At 41.6% G+C, this 20,254-nt stretch overlaps 1 protein-coding gene across 1 annotated transcript in view; it reads left to right on the top strand.

The window, feature by feature from the left end:
* Positions 1 to 4,410: 4,410 nt before the first annotated feature.
* Tmem67 (transmembrane protein 67) overlaps positions 4,411 to 20,254 on the top strand; it is a 37,794-nt gene continuing 21,950 nt past the window's right edge. Inside the window, exons 1-11 of the mRNA XM_038348282.1 lie at positions 4,411 to 4,651; positions 6,024 to 6,112; positions 7,283 to 7,376; positions 12,072 to 12,171; positions 13,841 to 13,910; positions 14,004 to 14,078; positions 16,259 to 16,321; positions 18,231 to 18,385; positions 18,501 to 18,609; positions 19,298 to 19,375; positions 20,060 to 20,125. Of these exons, the coding sequence (XP_038204210.1) occupies positions 4,429 to 4,651; positions 6,024 to 6,112; positions 7,283 to 7,376; positions 12,072 to 12,171; positions 13,841 to 13,910; positions 14,004 to 14,078; positions 16,259 to 16,321; positions 18,231 to 18,385; positions 18,501 to 18,609; positions 19,298 to 19,375; positions 20,060 to 20,125 (1,122 nt within the window). The 5' untranslated portion in view covers positions 4,411 to 4,428. The remainder of the gene's footprint in view (positions 4,652 to 6,023; positions 6,113 to 7,282; positions 7,377 to 12,071; positions 12,172 to 13,840; positions 13,911 to 14,003; positions 14,079 to 16,258; positions 16,322 to 18,230; positions 18,386 to 18,500; positions 18,610 to 19,297; positions 19,376 to 20,059; positions 20,126 to 20,254) is intronic.

Raw genomic sequence — 20,254 nt, 5'->3', positions numbered from 1 at the left:
TGGTGGCTTGCAGGCAGACAAGGTGCTGGAGGAGCTGAGAGTTCTGCATCCTTATCTGCCAGAAGTGAGCTGTTAAACACTGGTTGTGGCTTGAGACCTCAAAGCCCACCCCCTAGTGACCTCTTTCTCCAACATGCCTACGGGGCGCTTTTCCATTCTTTCTCAAACCACCACAATAATATAGATGGTAAAAGATAAATCCAGGAGTTGAGCCCTATGGATCTACTTCAGAGAGCACTACAGAGAGGGTTCTGAACTCTGAAGGCATGGACAATTGGTGGTCCAGGCGGCCATGCTCAGTAAAAAGAAGAAACACAGGCAAAACAAAGCTGAGATCAGCTCTATGCTTTTTGTGTTTTCTGCATGAAGTCAGATGATAAGAGAGCTGCTGCTAGAAATGGGAATGGACCAGGAACACCTCTGAGAACACGGCCCCGCGGGTGGCAGCACAGCTCAGTGGGGAGAGGACTTTCCAAGAAGTCCAACGACCTCAGGTCAACTCCCAGAACCCACATACATGAAAGAAAATCCACTCCACAATGTTGTCTTCTGACCTTCATGTGTGTGCCCCCCCACACACACACACACACTTGTAAATGTGAGTCTGTTAGAAAGCCTTGTGAGTAGGTAGAAAAAGTTCTACCAGGGAAGAGGAAGGAAACCACAGGCGGGTGGGAGGGAACAAGGGAGACTAGAGGACGGATGTGTGGCTCTCAGGTGAGGCTACTTGTAGTGATCTTCATGCACATTTACAAAAATTTCAGGCAGGATGTCATGAGGATTTAACTCAGCTGGACAAGATATTATTTCTCCCAGACATCAGGAAGTAAATTTAAGAATACAATGCCCACCAAGAGGTAGGGTGGGTGGTGTTTGGTCATTCAATGGGCTATGGATATCTGTAATTGTTTATGGGGATTGTGAAGCATGATTTATAAAAGCTCAGAGAAAGAGAAATTGGGCTTCAATCTGAAGATCCAAAAAGCAAAACACTCAGCCACTGGCTCTTACCTCGACCTCAGTCTGAAATGGTGATCTTGCCTCCAGGAATCTCAGAATGAGTTTGTCTGTTGAGAATTGTCTCCTCCCATTTTATAATCCTCTCTCAGGCTGGGTTTAAAGGTGTGCACTGCTGGGATTAAAGGCATGTACCACCGATTTCTATGGCAACTAGTGTGGCTACTGGGATTAAAAGTGTGTGTTACCATAACCTGGCTTGTAAGGTTGACCAGTGGGACTGTTTTACTCTCAGATCTTCTTCAGACTTCAAAGGTCACTCTTAGGCATGCTCATGATTCACTGCAAAAAACTGAGAGAGACTCAAACCAAAAATCATGTACAGGAAGGTAGATGAAACCTTTTATAGAATTAGTACTCTATATAACTATTAATATAATGACAAAAGTATAAATATAGTTAGTTTGTTTTGTCTGTTTTGTTTTTATTCTTTATTCTGTCTCATATCAGGTGGCTCTTATGACATGAGACAGATATTATTGATTTCACTTTAATAAGCATACTTGGGTTTAGAGGAGAGGGCCACACTCTAGCTCCAAAGGCAGCTATAATCTTCAACTGTACTGGGACTACAAAAAGACCATTTGTATTATATGTCTGTAGAGAACAGCAGAAACAAACACTTGGGAGGATTTATGAAATTTTACCCTGTTGGAAATGTGATATACCAATAAGCCAATTTACTCTTTTGCTTGAGACATTTTTTTTTCTGGATGATTTGTCCTTTTTCCTCAGATGTCTCATTAGTTCAGTGGTCTTCAGATTCCTTAGCTGGATACCTTTATTCTCCTGAAAAGACAAAAACAAAACCCTTCCCCTACCCTAATTTTGGGGGAGATTCTCTTTTGTCAAGTTATAACTGATCAAATGAAATTCTTTTGTTAGTTTTATAGGCTAGTTTAAATTAAACAGCCATGGTGCTTAATGAACTATCATCTCTTCTAATTAAGAAGTGTCTCTTGTGCAAGTCAAATCTTTATCATTTTTTGTTATAGCCATAGCTTTTCTTCTACTGTGGAAACAAAAGCAAAACCCCTTCCCTGGCATAACACATTCCTGGTTTCTCTTTTGAGGTCAGTATCTTTAAAGCATATTGACTGATTTAATTCCATTGTTTTTTCTACTATCCAATGTATCTTTGCAATGTTGTTCCATTAGCATTTAGAAAATTCAAAGTTAATAAAGTATTATGCAATCTATTTCTGCAGTATTTATCATCACTTTCTGTTTATTTAACATGTCCTTTAGAGTTTGATTTGATCTTTTTATAACTGCCTACCCTGTATGATTGTGTATATGCTTTATATTATATTAAGCAAAAAACTGTTTCATTTTCTTAGAGACATATGCTGGACCATTATCTGTCTTTATTTGTGCAGGTATACCCACAATGGCCATAACTTATAGCAAATGTGTGATTACCAAATCAGCCTTTTCCAAACTCAAAGCAGTTGCTCATAGATATCAATGGTGTGATGTACATATTTAGTTTTCCAAATTCTACCAAATGGAACACATCCATCTATGAGATTTTATTCCTTTTAGTTCCCTTTGGGTTACTTTCTACAGGTAGTAGTTTTTGGTTGTTTAAAGAACACATGAGCATTCAGTTTATAGTTCCAAAGACTAGTTTCTCTATATTAACTCCCTTTGCAGCATTTATACTGTTAGGGGCACAACATTTTGGTTAAGTAACTCCTGAAATTAAATTTTACAGAATTCAGAGTTTGTTTCTGCAAATAGCAAGCAGAGAATTTGTTTTAAATCTCTCATTTTGCCTACATTTAATAGAAATATGATTTCCAGAAAGATATAACAGATTAATATTAATATTAACTATATTAATAACATTATAAAGAGAACATAGTTTGGTTCCTACATCATAGTCAATATTCTCTCCAAATCCAATCTTTCTCTGGTATATTTCTCTCTAAGCTGTCATTAAGCCACATTCCCCTAGTTTCTGACACTTTCATGAACAATTTCTATATCTTGCCTGGGCAATGTTGGTCATGCCTCTAAACCTTGTAAACAAAGATAATTGCACTGCTTGCTCAGGTGGTTAAAAAAAGATTGAAAGATTATATGACTATGTGCTTTTAAATGTATCCAAATAAGCTATTTCCAGGTCAATAAAATAATGACCCAAAAACCTTTTAAAAAAAAAAGATTTTCTCTTTGGGGAACTGCTTAGGAGAACACAACTCTTTTGTCATACATTCTAGAAACCAAATCAATGTTAGTCTTTTGAGAAAGACACAATGGTAACTTAAGCGTTATCTAGCTTCCTTAGATGCATCTCCCATAGGCATTGAGAATATAAATACCCTCCTTATAAGGACACAACACCTCTTTTGTTTGCTTGTTTTTGTTTTTTCAAGACAGGGTTTCTCTGTGGCTTTGGAGCCTGTCCTGGAACTCGCTCTGTAGACCAGGCTGGCCTCGAACTCAGAGAGATCTGCCTGCCTCTGCCTCCCGAGTGCTGGGATTAAAGGCATGTACCTTGACCATCAGATCAGAATACCATTTTTATTACAAAACTTTACCTTTTCTGGGAAAACACAAAGAAGGGCAAGCTTCCACTGATTTTTTTTTTTTAAAAAAGAGTTTACCAGATGATTTTATTAGGGAGATCAGGATAAACAGATAAACAAAAAGTAAAAAAAGTACCGCAAAATAGAATTGAAATTTATTAAAACCATTTTTGTCTTGGAACCCAAAAATGAGATATAAATGTAATGCCAAAATATCTTTGAGCTATCAGTCCACAAGGGTGTCTACTTTGAAAGACACAAGTATGTGTAAATTTGATTTTCAAAACAACTAAGATGAGCTTTACATGAATGATCCTCTGTGTACAAAACAGGAAAAGTGCAAAACCAAGATCTAGTCGGCAAGGGTTTTCTCCGGTCCTTTGTCATAGAGATATTCTCATGTCGCATAGGAAATCAATAAGGATTTTGCTGAAGATCAAGCCCATGACCTGTTAAAACCACTACCTCAGTGAGATTTTAAAAATACGTGCCATATCTCCTCTATTGTTAAAAGTATATTGCCTGAATAAATTCTCGTGTGTGTGTCATTGCCAACTTCATGAAACAATACTTTTAAGTGTTGTAACCAGATATTTTCTGTTGCTGTCGTATTTTTTCCTAGATAGCCTAAATTATCTGTGTCCCAGAATACATTTTAAATTCAGTTTACATTATTATTACATTTAATTAATACATGCATTAATTAAATATATTTGAAATAGCCGCCACCACTTCAGTTTGTACCGGATCCATCCTTCCGCGCGCTTGCGTGGTAACCTAGCAACCAGGCGGGCCCCGGTTGTCCAATCAGCTCAGCGGACGCGCTAGGGTCCTCGCGGAGGCTGCTGGGAGCCGGCGCCCGCGGACGGCGGGTGCCATGGTGACGCGTGCAGGGCCCGAGGTGGCCATGGCGGCCAAACCTGGCTCTCCAGTCCAGGCCGGCGCTGCGTTCCTTCTCTTGGTCCTCGGCGAAGTCTCGTGGGCCCAGATCTTCTCCTTCCCTTTCCAGCGGCCCGAGTCGTGCGGCCTCCATCAGTACTTCGACATCTCCGCGCTCTCCTGCGAGCCCTGTGGCGCCAACCAGAGGCGGGACGCCCTAGGTGAGGCGCTTTGGGGTGGAGGACCCTGACCTGAGTGACACACTTAGTGAGTTCCGAAAACTCACAGCCGCCACGCCTAAGGAAAAGGTTCCTGGGACTGGCCCCGGAATGAGATCGGGAACCCCGGCCCCACCACCCCACCTGAACCAGGAGCTCATTTCCAGGGTCAGTCCCTGCAAGGGAATCCTCAGGATAGTACCTGAAAGCCGCCCAACAAGAGCAGAGTAGAAATAGTGAAGGAGTAACCGGGGGTGACGAGAGAAGCACCCTGGCAGGAAAGAAAGGGAGAAAACACGAATTTCTTTTGTAACCCTGCTTCCAAATTCAAGAAATTGAGAGCTGGAGGCGACCTTAACTATGACCAGATTCTGTGCACATAAGAAAATTGAAGCCCAGATGTGACATCCCTATGACGTCCTCTGGAAGCTAGGAGAACTCTTGTCTGTTTGCCGCCAACCTGCACCTATGCTCCTGTTATAGATTTCCTTAGGACCTACCCCATTTATTGTTGATTGTTACTGTTTGCTCCTGATGTCTCTTTAGACTTAGGTGAATTTTTCCCCTAAATTGCATTATTGGGTCTAGTTCTCACTGAAACCACCCAAACTAAGTCTTTTTCTGTTTACTAAACTCTAAACGCTTTGCATCTCCGTTTGGTTAACTCCGTTGTCTTTAGATCCCACTTCAGTCAGTGAGCAGTGCCCATCAGGGTGTCCAGGAGAGGAAGTGTGAGAGAAAACGTGTTTAGGTTTATTTGTTCCGTGGTTATAAAGGAAGGTGTGTGTGTTGTATGTAGACTCCTGCGGGTGCTATTTCTACTTAAGGCCTTAGAGTTAATTATCCAGCAGCGTTGCATAGTAAGAACCATGCAGTATTTATTATCTTTCTACACAGAGTGGCAGTGATGTGTTGGCTGAAAGGAATTTTCAATAAGATAATAGCAAAATCATTAAACACACACACGGTTTAGTACGAGAAAATAGTTTTCATAGTTTAGCGATAGTTACAATTTAAATAACGGCAACATAATACCAGACGTTTCCAAGTCTTGACCCTTACTTTCTCCGTTTTACTAAGCGAGAAGCCAGGGTATATAAAGTTCAGTGATCCAGTCAGTATTCTCATGCAAGCACATGTGCACACGAGTGTCACACACGCACACACGCACACAAGATGCCCAGGCTGGCCTCCCACTCCCGATGTGAGCGAGGATAACCTTCAACTCCTGCCTGATCTTCCCGCCTCTTCCTCTCAAGTGTTGGGGTCCCAAGCGTACACCACCACTCCCAGCTTCAAGATCATAAGAAGTGTTAGGTTTCCCTGTCTTGAAATTGTATTCACTAAGGATAGAAATCGGCTTTTGTCTTTTCAGGAACCTCCTGTGTGTGTCTGCCAGGATATCACATGATCTCTAACAATGGAGGGCCGTCCATTGTTTGTAAAAAGTGTCCAGAAAACATGGTATGAAGAACTTAGTTTGAAATAACTTTGGAGGGAAAAGTAATGTCTCTCTCTCAAACTTTAATATAATCTTTCCCATTTCTTTACAAACTTTAAAGTTATTAATCTAACTTTATTATTGTCCATTTTGAGAGATCACTAAAACCACATGAGAACTTGGGGGGAAAACAGAAATTCATTTTGTTATGAAACTGTTTGATTTAGACATCTTAGAATCGGTGCTGTGAAAATTGTTTCTATTTTCCTCAGAGTAACTCAGTGTCAGGAAGGGAAAGTGCGTGTTACACACATAGAAGCACTCAGGGTGGATACTCTGAGATAGAAGGAAGGGAAGGTGCACGTTACACACGTAGACCATCCCAGGGGGATACTCTGAGACAGGTGGACCTACGGGGTCGGTGGTCTCACACGATGACCCTGCAAAGTGCAATGCGTTTATCCAATGCCCGTTGCATCAATAAAAATTTAAATTTGCTCTACAGTTTCGTTAGTCTCTTCATTCCATACAGGTTTAGGGAAATTTAATCAATTAGTAGTTGCTACATAGGCTAATTTTCATTGGATAGAAATCTAATTTCCTTTTCAGTCAGTTTGGTTCTGAGTTTAATGGACAGAACATAGTTTCGGGGGCAAGTTTATTTTCCAGAGATATTATTGAAACTATTGTAGTTTTTTGTGTTACACAGTGGGCCTTATGTAGAAGCATTTACTAATAAGTCCAGTCTTTTCAACGAAGCCTAGTTTATGTCTTTTTGTTGTTGTTTTTAACATTATTCTCTGCTGAGTTCGGTCCTAACTATATTTCCGTGACTGTCATTTCAGGTTTGCCCTAAACCATGAGACATGAGAAGGTGTCCTCACCATGTCAAACTCTATTAGACCTCTGCCAGTCCACCTCACTAGATCAGTGTTCCAGTGAATTCTCTTAAATTAATAACTGTATAATTCACAGGACATAAACCCACTTAGAATCATAACAAATTTTAAAAACCTATAAACTTGAATATTTAAACAGGATATTGTAGAACAGGCAAGAGTAAACTGATAACTAGATTTTTTAAATTAAATTCTCTTGAGTTTTGTTGTGTTTTATATTTGTGAATGCAAAGCTGACAGTTAATTTTGAATTGTTAATTAAAAAGAAAATCTCTCTTTTTTTTTTAACTGTAGAAAGGTGTTACCAAAGATGGCTGGGACTGTATTTCTTGCCCTGGTAGCTTAACAGCTGAAGGAAAATGCCACTGTCCCACTGGTCATATATTAGGTAAGAACAGTATTTATAAAATAGTGGTTGCTATCATTTATAAAGCAGTAGTGGGGAACTGGTCCCATGAGGGATGGTGGAGGGTCGCCTGAGGCCTCTGTGGGAGTCAGACATACAGATATACCATGCAGAGAGAGTTTGGGTGTAGAGTTTATTTACTGGGTTATGGAGGGGAATGGGAAGGAGAAGGGGAGGAGGGGGAAAAGAGAGAGAGGCAGAAGCTGCCTTTCCAGAAGAAGAGCAAAGAGGGAGGGAGGGAGGGACGGACGGACGGACGGACAGAAGGACCAACGGACGGACGGACGGACCGACCGTGGGATGGAGGGAGGACTGGAGAGGAGGTGGGAGATCTGCTTATCTAAGTGGAAGGCAGGGAGGAGGTTAGGAGTAGGCAGAGCTTGTCTCTTAAAGCGAGCTTGTCTCTTAAGGTGACAGACCAGGCCAGCAGATTATGACATTGGTGATGAATTTTTGTGTTTATTTTGTAAAGGACATCAATTTAAATGGCTTTGTCATTGTGTAAAAATTCATTGTAGTACAAAATTTTATAATGATTAACAGACACTGAGAAGAAAATTTTTAAGAATTCTTCCCAATTCGACATTAGATGGGTATTTCCTTAATCAAACAGGATACCTATATCTCAACTCAAAAGCCAATATGATTTTTTTTCATTTTTAACATTGAACTTATTTAATTATGTGTGTGCATGTGCACATAAGCACATATATAGTGCATGCTTGCATGGAGTTCAGAGGACAACTTGCAGAAATCAGTTCTCTCCTCCCCCGCGTGGGCCTCAGATGTTCTCCAAACCCTCTCACCAACCGGCCGTGGATTCAGAGATCTTTCCGCTTCTGCCTCCCAAGGGCTGGGTTCAAAGGTGTGCAGCACCAGACTTGACACCAACTCCTAGGGGGAAAGTAGTGACATGTCTGTTAATGGCAGACCTTGGAAAAGGATAGAAATAGTTGGGCTCAAGTAAGCGTAGAACATATTCATAGGAAAAAAGGTTTTTTAAAAGTCATTACTTGAAGGCCGGGCGGTGGTGGACAGGCTCTAAAAAAGCTGTAGAGAAACCCTGTCTCGAAAAACCAAAAAAAAAAAAAAAAAAAAGTCATTACTTGAATATAAAGTTACTGTATGTTTGGAAAACCCAAGGAAATCCTTAGAAATTCCTGTAACGCAGAGTTTCTTAAGTTACAGTGTTAATGTTCAAAAATTATATTCTGTGTAAAAAACAAGTCACTAGAAAATGTGATGTAAGAAAATAAAAAAAGAAACAAACTTTAGAAGAAATGTACAAGATAAACTGGAGAGATATGTAAGCGAGCTTTGGAAGAGGGTTTTTGTTGTTTTTTTTTTTAATTTAAGCTAAGGACTATTTTCATTAGAATTTAAAGTAACAGCACCTGAGGGTGAGCGAGCTGTGGGTCCCGGCTGCTGCTCAGAGGAGAACTGAGGAAGGAAGGGGAAGCCATGCTGACTGCTGCTGAGTTAAGTGGATTTTATGGGGGGCGCGGTGCGGAGACCTTGAGTGCCAGCTTCGGCGCCTTCTCAAGGCTCAGATTCGAATGTCTATGGCAAGTGAGGATCTGAGGGTTAAAAAATGGACGCAAGCACTTTATCTCTCCATGTTCTTTATTCTCTGGGCGAGGGGAAAAAATGAAGTGAAGGGGCACAGAGAAGAAGAGTAAGGGAAGAAGAAGGAAAATAAGGGGTGATCTCCACGAGGTTTCTGGTTTTTACAGATACAGGTGGAAAATTCCATAGGCAAGGACAATGATAGTATGCATGTCAAAATCACAAAGAAGGCAGGTAGAGCCTGACAAAGCTGTGCCCAGGAACAGGGGGCCCAACCCAGGAAAGAGCCAGCATTCAAGGGGAAATACCAGGCATCCCAAATCATTCGATTAAGTTACTAAACATCTCTGAGTCCTGGATTCCCCCATTCTCCTCATCCAATCTCTTTTGTGATGCCCAGATTTGTTTGTTAGTGAAGGTGGGGCCTGCTGCCTTCCTGCTCAGTGCCTGTCTTCTGTAGACGTTTCTCTGTGGTCTGTTAGCAGGTGGTTTTGTGGGATTGACTCTTCTGTAAATTTGACTGTTAGAACAAAGAGTGGATGTTACTGCTCTAAGGCCTCGTGATGTGGGGGATTGGAAAGGTCATTCCATTACCCATGCAGAAGTCACGCTGCCGAGGTGTTTGGGGAATGAATCCCATTTTGAAGGGAGAATCATGGCCTCACAAGGTTTCCACAGATGTGACAGCGACTTTTCCAAAAGAAAAGTGTTCCTACAGCTCTGCAAAACGGATTGTTCCGTGTGGACGTGGATGTGTACACTTCCTGAGGGTCTGTCTGTTGGTCTGTCAGCTGTGCACTTACTATATAAATATGTAGTCTTATGGGCTCCAGCATGACTTGAGGTCAGCCATGTGGCTCTGGCCAGCATCAGAGAAAAGAGATAAAGGAAAGGCTGCGGGTCACTGAGATTGTAGCAGCTTTGGGGGAACTGCCAAAAGCAAGCTTTAACAATAAAAACATACTCTTCATATTCAGCTGAGAAGATTAAATATAAAAACTGTCAGCTGTCCTACTGGCCTGTATATTAAAGGGATGATATTAATAATAAAATCAACCGGGGTTTTTGTGTCCCTGATGATACACAGATCCTCAAATTTATTCACAAAATGCATGAGAGGAGCCATACTGTCAGATAGCATGTGCGTTTTATGCTTTCAACAACAGCATGTGTGGAACATAACTTAGAATCGAAGCGAGTCCAGTCCTTTGGTATGTACCAGCCAGTGTTGTATGAAAACTGGCATTACCAGCAGGGAATGTAACATATATAATGTTACATATAATATATAATATAATGTAACGGTTGATGGTATTAAGAAATCATTGAATTGGGTTTCTACCTCAATCCCTAAATTCCAAGTAAATCCAATACTTAAATACTTACTATAAAGCATGAAAATTCTTAAAGACAGACTTACATTCTTTTTATGTAAGTCTTTCTAAGAATAGAAAAACAACTTCAAAGCCCTGGGAAGGAAATTTGGCAAATTTGATTGCATAAAAAATTTGAATGTCATAAAATGAAAGTCCCAACAACCAGTGACTAAAGAGATGGCTCAGTGAGTTAATTTAAGTACTTACAGCCAAACACGTGGATCAGAGTTTAGAACTCGTGTGAAAACCAGACATGTACGTAGATCTGTAATGCCAGCACCAGGAGGTGTGTGTGTGTGTGTGTGTGTGTAACAGATTGGATCCCAGAATCTTGATGCTTGTAGAGACTTTGTCTCAAACAATAGGTAGAACATTATAGAAGAAGACATCCATTGACCTTTGGTGTCTTCACACCCGTGCGTAGTCACACCTACCCACAGACACACGGAGAAGTACCTAAACCCAAACAGCGGGCTAAAGAAGTTTTCATAATGTGGACAACAGTTAGAGGTCCAAGTTCCTCAATAAATATAAGGATCATCCTACAATTTTGAGTAAGAAATATAATATTCTTACTTTTTATTAATTAAATTTGTTGATTGACAATTTCATATGTGTATTATAATGTATTCTAATTATACTCAGCCGCCACCCTGTTTTGTCTCTCTTGCCTCACTCCTCCCTACAAATGAGATGTGTAATATATCTTGTTTGTTTTGAGGTAGTGAAGACCAGGCTGTAGAAGCATTTCATTTGTATTTTAATAAATAAAGCTTGCCTAAAGATCAGAATAGTAAAACAGCCACACTGGCCAGCCTTACAGGTAGTAATGACACACACCTTTAATCAGGAGCCACACTAACTTGTCATAGAAACCAGGCGATAGTGGTGCACGCTTTTAATCCCAGCCCTAGAGAGGATTATAAAACGGGAGGAGACAACTCTCAGTCACAGTCTCATTCTGAGATTCCTGGAAGCAGGATCACCATTTCAGACTGATGTAGAGGTAAGAGCCAGTGGTTGGCTGTTTTGCTTTTCTGACCTTCAGGTTGAACCTCAATTTCTGTCTCTGAGTTTTTATTAATTGTGCTACACCAGGCTGGCAGACTCACCGTGTAGTCAGAGATTTCCTGAGTTTCTGATGCCCCCCTGCCTCCAAGTCCCAAGTGCTGGCATGATAGGCATGTGCCGTCTTGTCTGTGACTTACAATTTTTAAAATAGTCAAAACCCACAAAATTCAGAGATTAAATTTGTTATACCTTGAAAAAAGTTAATCATAGGTATATCACCATTCTGCTATTTTAGACATTTTGATTCTGCTCTATCAAATACCATATAACCCAGTATGTTCCGGTGGAGGTGCTTCTGTAGTTCTGTGTCTACAGATGAAGGTTACTGCTGGCTGGGATGTTTGAGTTTGGAGGTTATTAAAAGCCCTCCCATTTGTGGGAACTGGCCAGCAATCTATGAAGATAATATGTTTCCTCATCCCAGTATGACAGGAAAGACATTGAGAAATTTTATTTGGGAGAATGTTGATTTACTGTTATAATCACTTAGAAAACTGGTTTCTATATGTTTTCAGTTGGGATGAAAAGATTTTTCTTGTATACTTTATTATGTAGGTGGTTGACATGCCTTTCAACCAAATGATGCTGCTTTGAGGACTGTTGTAATTGTGCATTTACGTAAGTATGGAGTTGAGCATTCACTGTCTGCTTGTGTCCTGCGCAGTGGAAAGAAGTGTTAATGGATCTCTGTTATCCCAAGCCACTTGTGAGCTCTGTGATGGAAACGAAAACTCGTTCACAAAAGCCAGTGCTCTAGGAACCAGGTCAGTGGTGCACTACAAGCTAGCTTCATTAATATCACCTTGTCCTTATGTCCCTCAGTGTTTCCCAAGAGAGAGTGTGTGTAGACAGTAAAGGAGCTGAGTCCCAGAATCCATGAAAAAGTGTGTTCAAGTCTTCTATTAGCCTTGTACTACTTGACCTTAGGTAGTCACAGTCCCTTGTGTGTAGCGTGGAAATGTATTCTTCCCTCCATAGGTTTCATAAGCTGTCCTTCCTCAAAATATACATGCAGAGGTCTTAACATAGTGTTGTAGTAATTGCTTAGCAAAAGGCAGCGGTTGTTGTTCATTATTATGTAAGTTGTACATAAGCTATAGAATAGTATATATAGCATATGATTTGGAAACCATTTTATATTACAACGTCATATACAAGGTGGCTTGCGTACATTTTTTCTGTGAAGAGGTACCGTGACTGTGATAATGTTCATAAAAGAAAGCACTTAATTGGGCCTTGCTTGCAGTTTTAGAGGTTTAGCCCATGTTCTTCACAGTGGGGGCAGACAGGCATGGCACTGGGTAAGAGCTGGGAGCTTTACATCCAAATCTTCAGGCAACAGGCAAAGAGGGATACGGGGCCTGGCCTGGGATTTTGAAACTTGACCCCAGTGACACACCTTCTCCAATAGGCCACACCTCTAATCCTTCCCACACAGTTCCACTCCCTGACGACTGCGCATTCAAATATATGAGCCTATGGGGGCCATTCTCATTTAAACCAACACAAGGGCACATTAATAAATGTTGTCCTAACACAAGTGCACTGATTGGTAGCCCAATTTTATATTGCTTCTGTTCCCTTTTCATGTATGTATTCAGTACCCACTCATAAATTCAAAACTCCCTCCCCTTCTTCACACACGCCTCTGGTGTAAACAGATCCTACCGAGCCCCGCATTCTCAGTGTCTCTGCAAGTGTACGTTGATCACTTGCCTGTTGGCACTGCTTTTCTCTTCCCTTTTTGAGTTTATTAATGAAAACAACATCTGTGAAACTTAGCAGCAAAGTATTTCCTCTCTTGGATTGAGTCAAGCTAAAACTTCCAGAATCTGCTCCCAGCTGATTTATAAGTTTTCCCTCTGATGCTTCCCCAGCCTGTTCTGAGTTACATGGCGTGCTGTAGCTTCTTAACCTGTCTATCTCATAGATACCTGATGTCCATGTCAGCCCGTCTCAATCCCCACTAGTTCAGACCAACTCTCCATCTCCTTCCTTAATAACAGAGGTGATAGGCTAACCGTGTTCTTGCAGATTTGGTGGAAGGCTATGCATGCTTGTGTTCTCAACTCACTGAAAAGATGTATTTGATATGCCTACTTGTGCAAATTGATTTAGGACAATTGATATGAGTTTGTTGGGTTCTGTTGTTAGTACATGATTTTATAATCTTCACCATTTAGTGTTACTCATGCTGTATATTTTCATGTATGTAGTTAAGAGAATGGTCCTATATTAGCCAATTTCATTTATACTTCGCCTTGTAATAATGATGTAAAACCCTTTCAAGGCTAATGTTTCCAGCTTATGTAATTAATCACTTAGTTGACTTACTGTGTTCTAATGTACCATTTAGGGAAGATAAGTTCTCAGTTAAATTAGGCTCAGTGTCATTCATTAACACTTTAAAATGATGTTTATTATATTGACCAGGTGTGTCCGCTGTGAACCAACGTTCGTGAATACCAGCAGGTCTTGCACATGCTCAGAACCTTACATTTTGGTAAGGACAATCAAGGGGATGAAATACATATTTTTAATTCAATAGATAATACCTCTATGTAATTTGACATTTTTCTCTGATTAATTTGTGAAGACAGGTGGGCTGTGTTTCAGCAACACAGGTTATTTCCGGCAGCGTGTAATTTCTCCGGCACGCTATGGAGAGCTTGTGAGTATTTTTGATTCTTTTTTGCTTGTTTGAGAAAGGTTGTCCTGCATTTCTCCCTTTGCTTAATTTCAGACACATTGAGAAAGTTTTATGTGTGAGCCCCTTTAAAATCCCAGCACCCAGAAGGCAGAGGCAGGAGGATCTCTGTGAGTTTGAGGCCAGCCTGGTCTACACAGTGAGTTCCAGACAGCCAGGACTTACACAGAGAAACCCTGTCTTGGAGGGAAAGCAAAGGAAATAATATTTCTAAAACGTCACAACGATGTCTTTTTTCCTGAAACTGCCAGGCTTTAGCAGTTATGCCCTTTTTGTTTTCTAGTGTGAGACAGTTTTCAGTCTCTCCCTGTCCCTCATGGACTTGACAGTTCAGGTCCCAGGGCTTACCGTCTGTGGGGTAACCCAGCCTGCATCTGTCCTGTCTTGTCACATTCAGTGTATGCTTGCTAGAAAGCCATTAGAGAGAAAACGGTGTGCTCAGCTCAGTACTTTAGGTCTGTCACGCATACGGTGTCTGTTTGTCTGTCCCGTCATGTCAGAGCACATACGGTGTCTGTCTGCCTGTCTCATCACTGCTGATACTGTTCATTTTGAACCCCTGCCATGAGGTTGCCATGAGCACCTTACACTCGGCATCCTCCTTAGCAGTTGAAGACTGCTGTTTTGAGGAGACCTCCCCCCCCCCCCCCCCCCCCCCGTCTAAGAACCGTCTCGGCCCAGCCCTGCTTAGCTTCTGAGATGAGGCACAGTCAGGGTGGTGTGGCCATAGAGGTGTGGGGAGAATTTTTTAGCATACTAGCTAATCTCCCTTTGTGATTCTCTCCTTTAGGAGCCTTCCACATTTGTTCATTGGCACTGTTTATCATAAAGAACATTTGCGCATGTGTGGATGTGTGTGTGTGAGTGTCATTGTGCATGTGTGTGTTTTCTTATTCAAGGCATGTCTTCTTTTGCCTTTTGAAGGGCTCCCACAGCGCCTTACAGTTGTGTTTTCGTGTATCTGGTGGCTGTGAGGCGTTCTTGGTGGTTTGGTTGGAGCTCCTCTGTTAATCTGTAACTCACTGTGTCTTCGGAGTCTCAGCTTTCTACCTGAGCTTTATACTTATACCTATCCTTCTCAGAATTCAGTTACGAAATGGGTTTGATGACACGCTTCTGTGGTCCTGGCACTTGAAAGTGGAGGCAGGGGGATCAGGAGTTTAAGGTCACAGTTGACTGTGTAGTGAGTTTGAGACCAATCTGGGCTGCATGAAACCAGTCTGAATAAAATAACAACAGCATCAGAAATGTATGCTACCCTGGTCTCCTGGTGGTTCTGGTTGCCTTTGGTTAAATCAGGTACCTTTGGTTTTAGGACATTCCAGAGATTATTCTGATGTCCTTTGTTGTTTACAAAACACCATTTAGGAGATGTCAGATATTACTCTGTAGATCCCTACTTTCCCATTGTGTAGCAATTGTTCTCCTCATTCTTTAGTGCTCATCAATTTGATACACTTAAAATAATTCTAAGTCAACACATACTGGCCATCGATACTTAGATGCTATCGTTTTCCTTTTTACCACTTTGTTTTGCATTAGTAAAATTAGCATCCGTGTTTTAGGAGTGTGTACACATTCTGTTATCCTTTGTCTCAGTGTTTTAGGAGTGTGTACACATTCTGTTATCCTTTGTCTCAGTGTTTTAGGAGTGTGTACACATTCTGTCATGCGATGTCTCAGTGTTTTAGGAGTGCGTACACATTCTGTCATCCTTTGTCTCGGTGTTTTAGGAGTGTGTACACATTCTGTTATCCTTTGTCTCGGTGTTTTAGGAGTGTGTACACATTCTGTCATCCTTTGTCTCGGTGTTTTAGGAGTGCGTACACATTCTGTCATCCTTTGTCTCGGTGTTTTAGGAGTGTGTACACATTCTGTTATCCTTTGTCTCAGTGTTTTAGGAGTGCGTACACATTCTGTCATCCTTTGTCTCAGTGGCGTTGTTTGGTCACACAGCTTCAATTGTAGTAGAAGGTACTCATCAGCTTTTTTTTTTTAATTCCAGTAGACTCTGTTTTTATAATAACAGTAAGAAAATAGCATTGTTCACTTTTCAGTTAATTTATGTATTAATGTCTTCCTAAGACATAGGATTAAGGAATCTTCCTTTGAATTTAAACCTGTCTTCATCTTTCTGTTTATAGGGGATGTCATTAAACTCAGAATGGTTTGCCCGGCACTTGCAGGCGGCGGCAGCTGCATGCTGGGTGAGTTTAAAGTTCTCTGAGTGGATCATCTCTTTAGTCATATGTTCTGAAATGAGTAAAGGCTTTCTGTTGGGTTGAAGTAGAGGCTGTAGACTATTGTGCAGTTCACACATATGATGTCCCCAGGGTTATTTGGTGGTTTCTTAGTCACTGTTCAATTGCTGTGACAAACCACCAGGACAAGGCAGCCTAGAGAAGAGAGCATTTGAGTGGGCTTACAGTTCAGAGGTTGACAGTCCTCCTTGCCGGGCTCGCAGTTCAGAGGGTGAGAGTCCCCATTGCTGGGCTCACAGTTTAGAAGGTCAGTGTCCCTGACTGCAGAGCAGCTGTGGTGGCAGGGACAGCAGAGAACTCACATCTGAATCCACAAGCAGGAGAAGGAGAGGGAACACTGGGAATGTCAAGGAGTATTTTGAAACCTCAAAGCACCCACACCTCCTCCTAACCCTGCCTAAGCAGTTCCACCCACTGGGCCCGAGTGTTCAAACATGAGTCTGTGGGGATGATTCTCATTCAGACCACCACTGTTGTCATTTTCTGTCTGGAGAAACTGAATGTCACTTAGGCAGAGTCTCACAGTGATATGGTATATGCCAGGCCTGTTCTCAGCTCGATATTCAGAAGACAGGAAAAACTCCCCTCGTGTAAATAATCAAAATATACTTATCATCCCCCCCCTTACATTTGGTCTAAATAAATGCCATGTTGTTAATAGTGTATGAAGGCAATAAGTCAGAATAAAGAACAAAGGAAGTAAGTGTGTTTCTATGTTTGGTTTTGGTTTTTTAGGTTGTTTTGTTGTAGTAGTTGTTAAGACAGGATCTCATTATGAAGCCTTGACTGCTCTGCAACTCACTCTACAAACCAGACTGGCCAACTGACAGATCCACCTGTCTCTGCCTCCTGGGTACTGAGATTAGATCCCTGCTCCAGCATGCCTGGCCTGTGCTGTCATAGCTAGAGTGGTGAAGGCATGCATGTCTTAGGGAGTGATATCTGAGCAAAAGCAGAAGGAAGTGCTAGTACGCCACATAAATACGAAGGGGAAGAGTGTCCGAAGAGGAGACCACCACAGGAATAAGGATCACTGAGCCAAGGGGGCTCTGTCTGAGTGCGGGTTTCGAAAGTATTGCTGTGGTATGAAGAACAGATTTGATGGGGCAACAACAGGAGCAAGATGACTTAGAGTCATGTCACACTGTGTGGGGGGAACACGGGTGTGGCTGGAGACGCATTAACAAGCTGGCCGGGGGGAATGGAGGCAAGTTCTTTCTGAAGCTTTCTACTTGAGTACCAAAGTAGAGTTGCTTTTTCCAAGTAGAGAAAACTGGGAAAGGAAGTTGAGAAATTAAACTCAGCTAATAATTTGATTTTGTTATTCATAAAAATAAATTACTCAAGCAAAGTGGAATAAATCAAAGTGGAATAAACCATGGTATTTCTTAAAATAAAACTATTCTCTTTAATGGTTTTATTTTAAATATCATTCTCTATATTTTCACTTCTTTCAGGTACTCATGCTAATATTTTGCCCAGAATTTATAATTAAATTATTCTTATTATTCATCTTCATGTATTAAGAATTTATTTTCTGGGGCTGGGAATATGGCTCAGCTTTTAACAGTGCTTGCTGCTCCTGCAGGGACCCAGGTTCAGTTCCGAGCACCCGCATGGTGGCTCACGACCTTCTGTGGCTCCAGCCCCAGGGAAACCAAAGCCATCTTCCGGTTTCTGCTGGAGTGAGACATGCACATGGTACAGAGACATGCACGTAGTGCAGACACCCATGTAGGCAAATCCACAGACACATGAGAAAAAGTGATGAAAAGTTCTTGTCTACCTAATTGTCCACATAACTTTCCTGTCACCTTTTGTTTGCCCTGCTGCTGTTGCCCCCTCCCTTCTGCAGGTTCATGCTAACCTGACATCTTGCCAGGCTCTTGGAAATATATGTGTGATGAACATGAACTCCTATGACTCTACCACCTTTGACGCGTGCCGCCTGTTCCATTACATCTTTGAAAGCACTGCTGGATTGAGCAGCGTTCATTCTGTCCCGTTCTGGTAAGGCGATTTTGGTTGTTGAAGTGTTCTGAGATGAACTCAGTACAGATGTTTTCACAGATGTTAGTAAATCACTGCTTCTTCCTTTCATTAAGACAAGTCTGGTTGTTCACAGGAGGCAGAACCTTCCTTGGTTGTTCTATGGAGACCAGCCAGGATTGGCCCCGCAAGTTCTCGGTACCACCCCTCTTCCTACAAACTTCAGTTTTAAAGGACAGAACCAGGTACAGGTCTCCACATCTCTAGAGGAATAACTGCATGTGAGCTGCTAACTTGAGATAATAAGTGACTGACCGGGGATGCAGCTCAGGGGTGACATGCTTAGTTGACAGGCACAAGGCCCTGGCTTCAGAAGAGACAGTTACTGGTCACACTTCTTAATTTCCAAGATTATTTTTAGAAGTTTACTGATTCAGCTGTATAGACATCAGCTGCTGTGGAAACGGCGTAGTGTGGAGCTGGGCTGTCTGACATGATGCCTGCATTCTGTGGATTGGCAGCACTTGGAGGGCCGAGAAGTGTGGTGTCATTACCAGATGCAGACTCGTGCCCTCACTTAAAACAGCTTCACCGCACCCCACAGCTCCTGATTCCCACCTCTAGGTGTTGAACTTTCCAGAATGATACACGGGACCCTCCCTCCATATTCCTCTCATGTAAGGGTTTGAGAGAAAGGCACCTGCATGGTGTTCTCCGCAGTTTTGAAGTAACCTCTGCAAAACACCAGTCCTGCCTTATGGTGGGTGTGTTTAAATGTACCGACAGTGGGAGTAATTCACATTCAAATAAATTTAGTTGAATTTAATTTTTTCAGCAAAAATAGTGTTAACATTGAAAAAATAGTAATAAAAATACCCTTCATAGAGTATTTGACATTCTTTTACTATTATTTTCTTTAACCAAAACATCAAGCTGAAGTTTGTTGCTGCTTCCTATGACATAAGAGGAAATTTTATCAAATGGCAAACTTTAGAAGGTGGTGTTTTACAGGTAAGTGTGATTCTAGCTAAAACATTGCTGTATATTTCATTTTTGTCTGAGGCAAGGACAAAAGGAACAGACTAGAGTGTTTTTTGAAGAGAATCTGTTATGGGGTGTGCATGTTAAGTTAAAACTTTTAAATTACATTTTGTGTGTGTGTGTGCATGCGTGCGTGCGTGCGTGCATGCGTGTGTGTGTGTGTGTGTGTGTGTGTGTGTGTGTGCGTGTGTTCATGGTCACCAATGGTGTGTGGAGGATAACAGAAAGGCTGTGGGAGTCAGTTCCCTTCCTTCTACCGTGGTGGCCTCTGCCGGGGCTGAGGCCTGGTGGCGAGTGCCTTTACCTGCTGAGCCATCTTACCAGTGCCATGTTAGACTTTCTTAAGACTGGTTTTCAAGTTATAACTTTAGTTTATAACAAAAAATAGTCCTTTAGCTTTTTGTTTTCTTTTGTTTTTTGAGACAGGGTTTCTCTGTGCAGCCCTGGCTGTCCTGGAACTCACTCTGTAGACCAGGCTGGCCTTGAATTCACAGAGATCTGCCTGCCTCTGCTTCCCAAGTCCTGGTATTAAAGGCGTGCACTACCACTGCCTGGCCTCTCATATTAAAGTAGTAGAAAATAGAGCAGATGTTCATAAGGGAGCAAAGAAATCATTTGCAAGAGATGCTCATCAGTTGTATTCTTCTGCTAAAGCTTTGTCCAGACACAGAGACAAGACTGGATGCAGCTTATTCTTTTGGAACAACCTACCAGCAAAACGTGAGTGTCTCTGTCTTTGTTAGACAGTCTGTAGTCTCACTTTGTTCTTTAGTGACAATATTTTTTTATTGGAAATCCATTTAATGGTAATGAATAGTTTCATTGATTAATAAATCTTGCATTATCTGG

This window comes from Arvicola amphibius, chromosome 11, assembly GCF_903992535.2.
Source record: "Arvicola amphibius chromosome 11, mArvAmp1.2, whole genome shotgun sequence".
Lineage (NCBI taxonomy): Eukaryota > Metazoa > Chordata > Mammalia > Rodentia > Cricetidae > Arvicola > Arvicola amphibius.
Note: the sequence above shows the minus strand (reverse complement) of the source record. Positions and strands in the feature narration are given on the sequence as shown.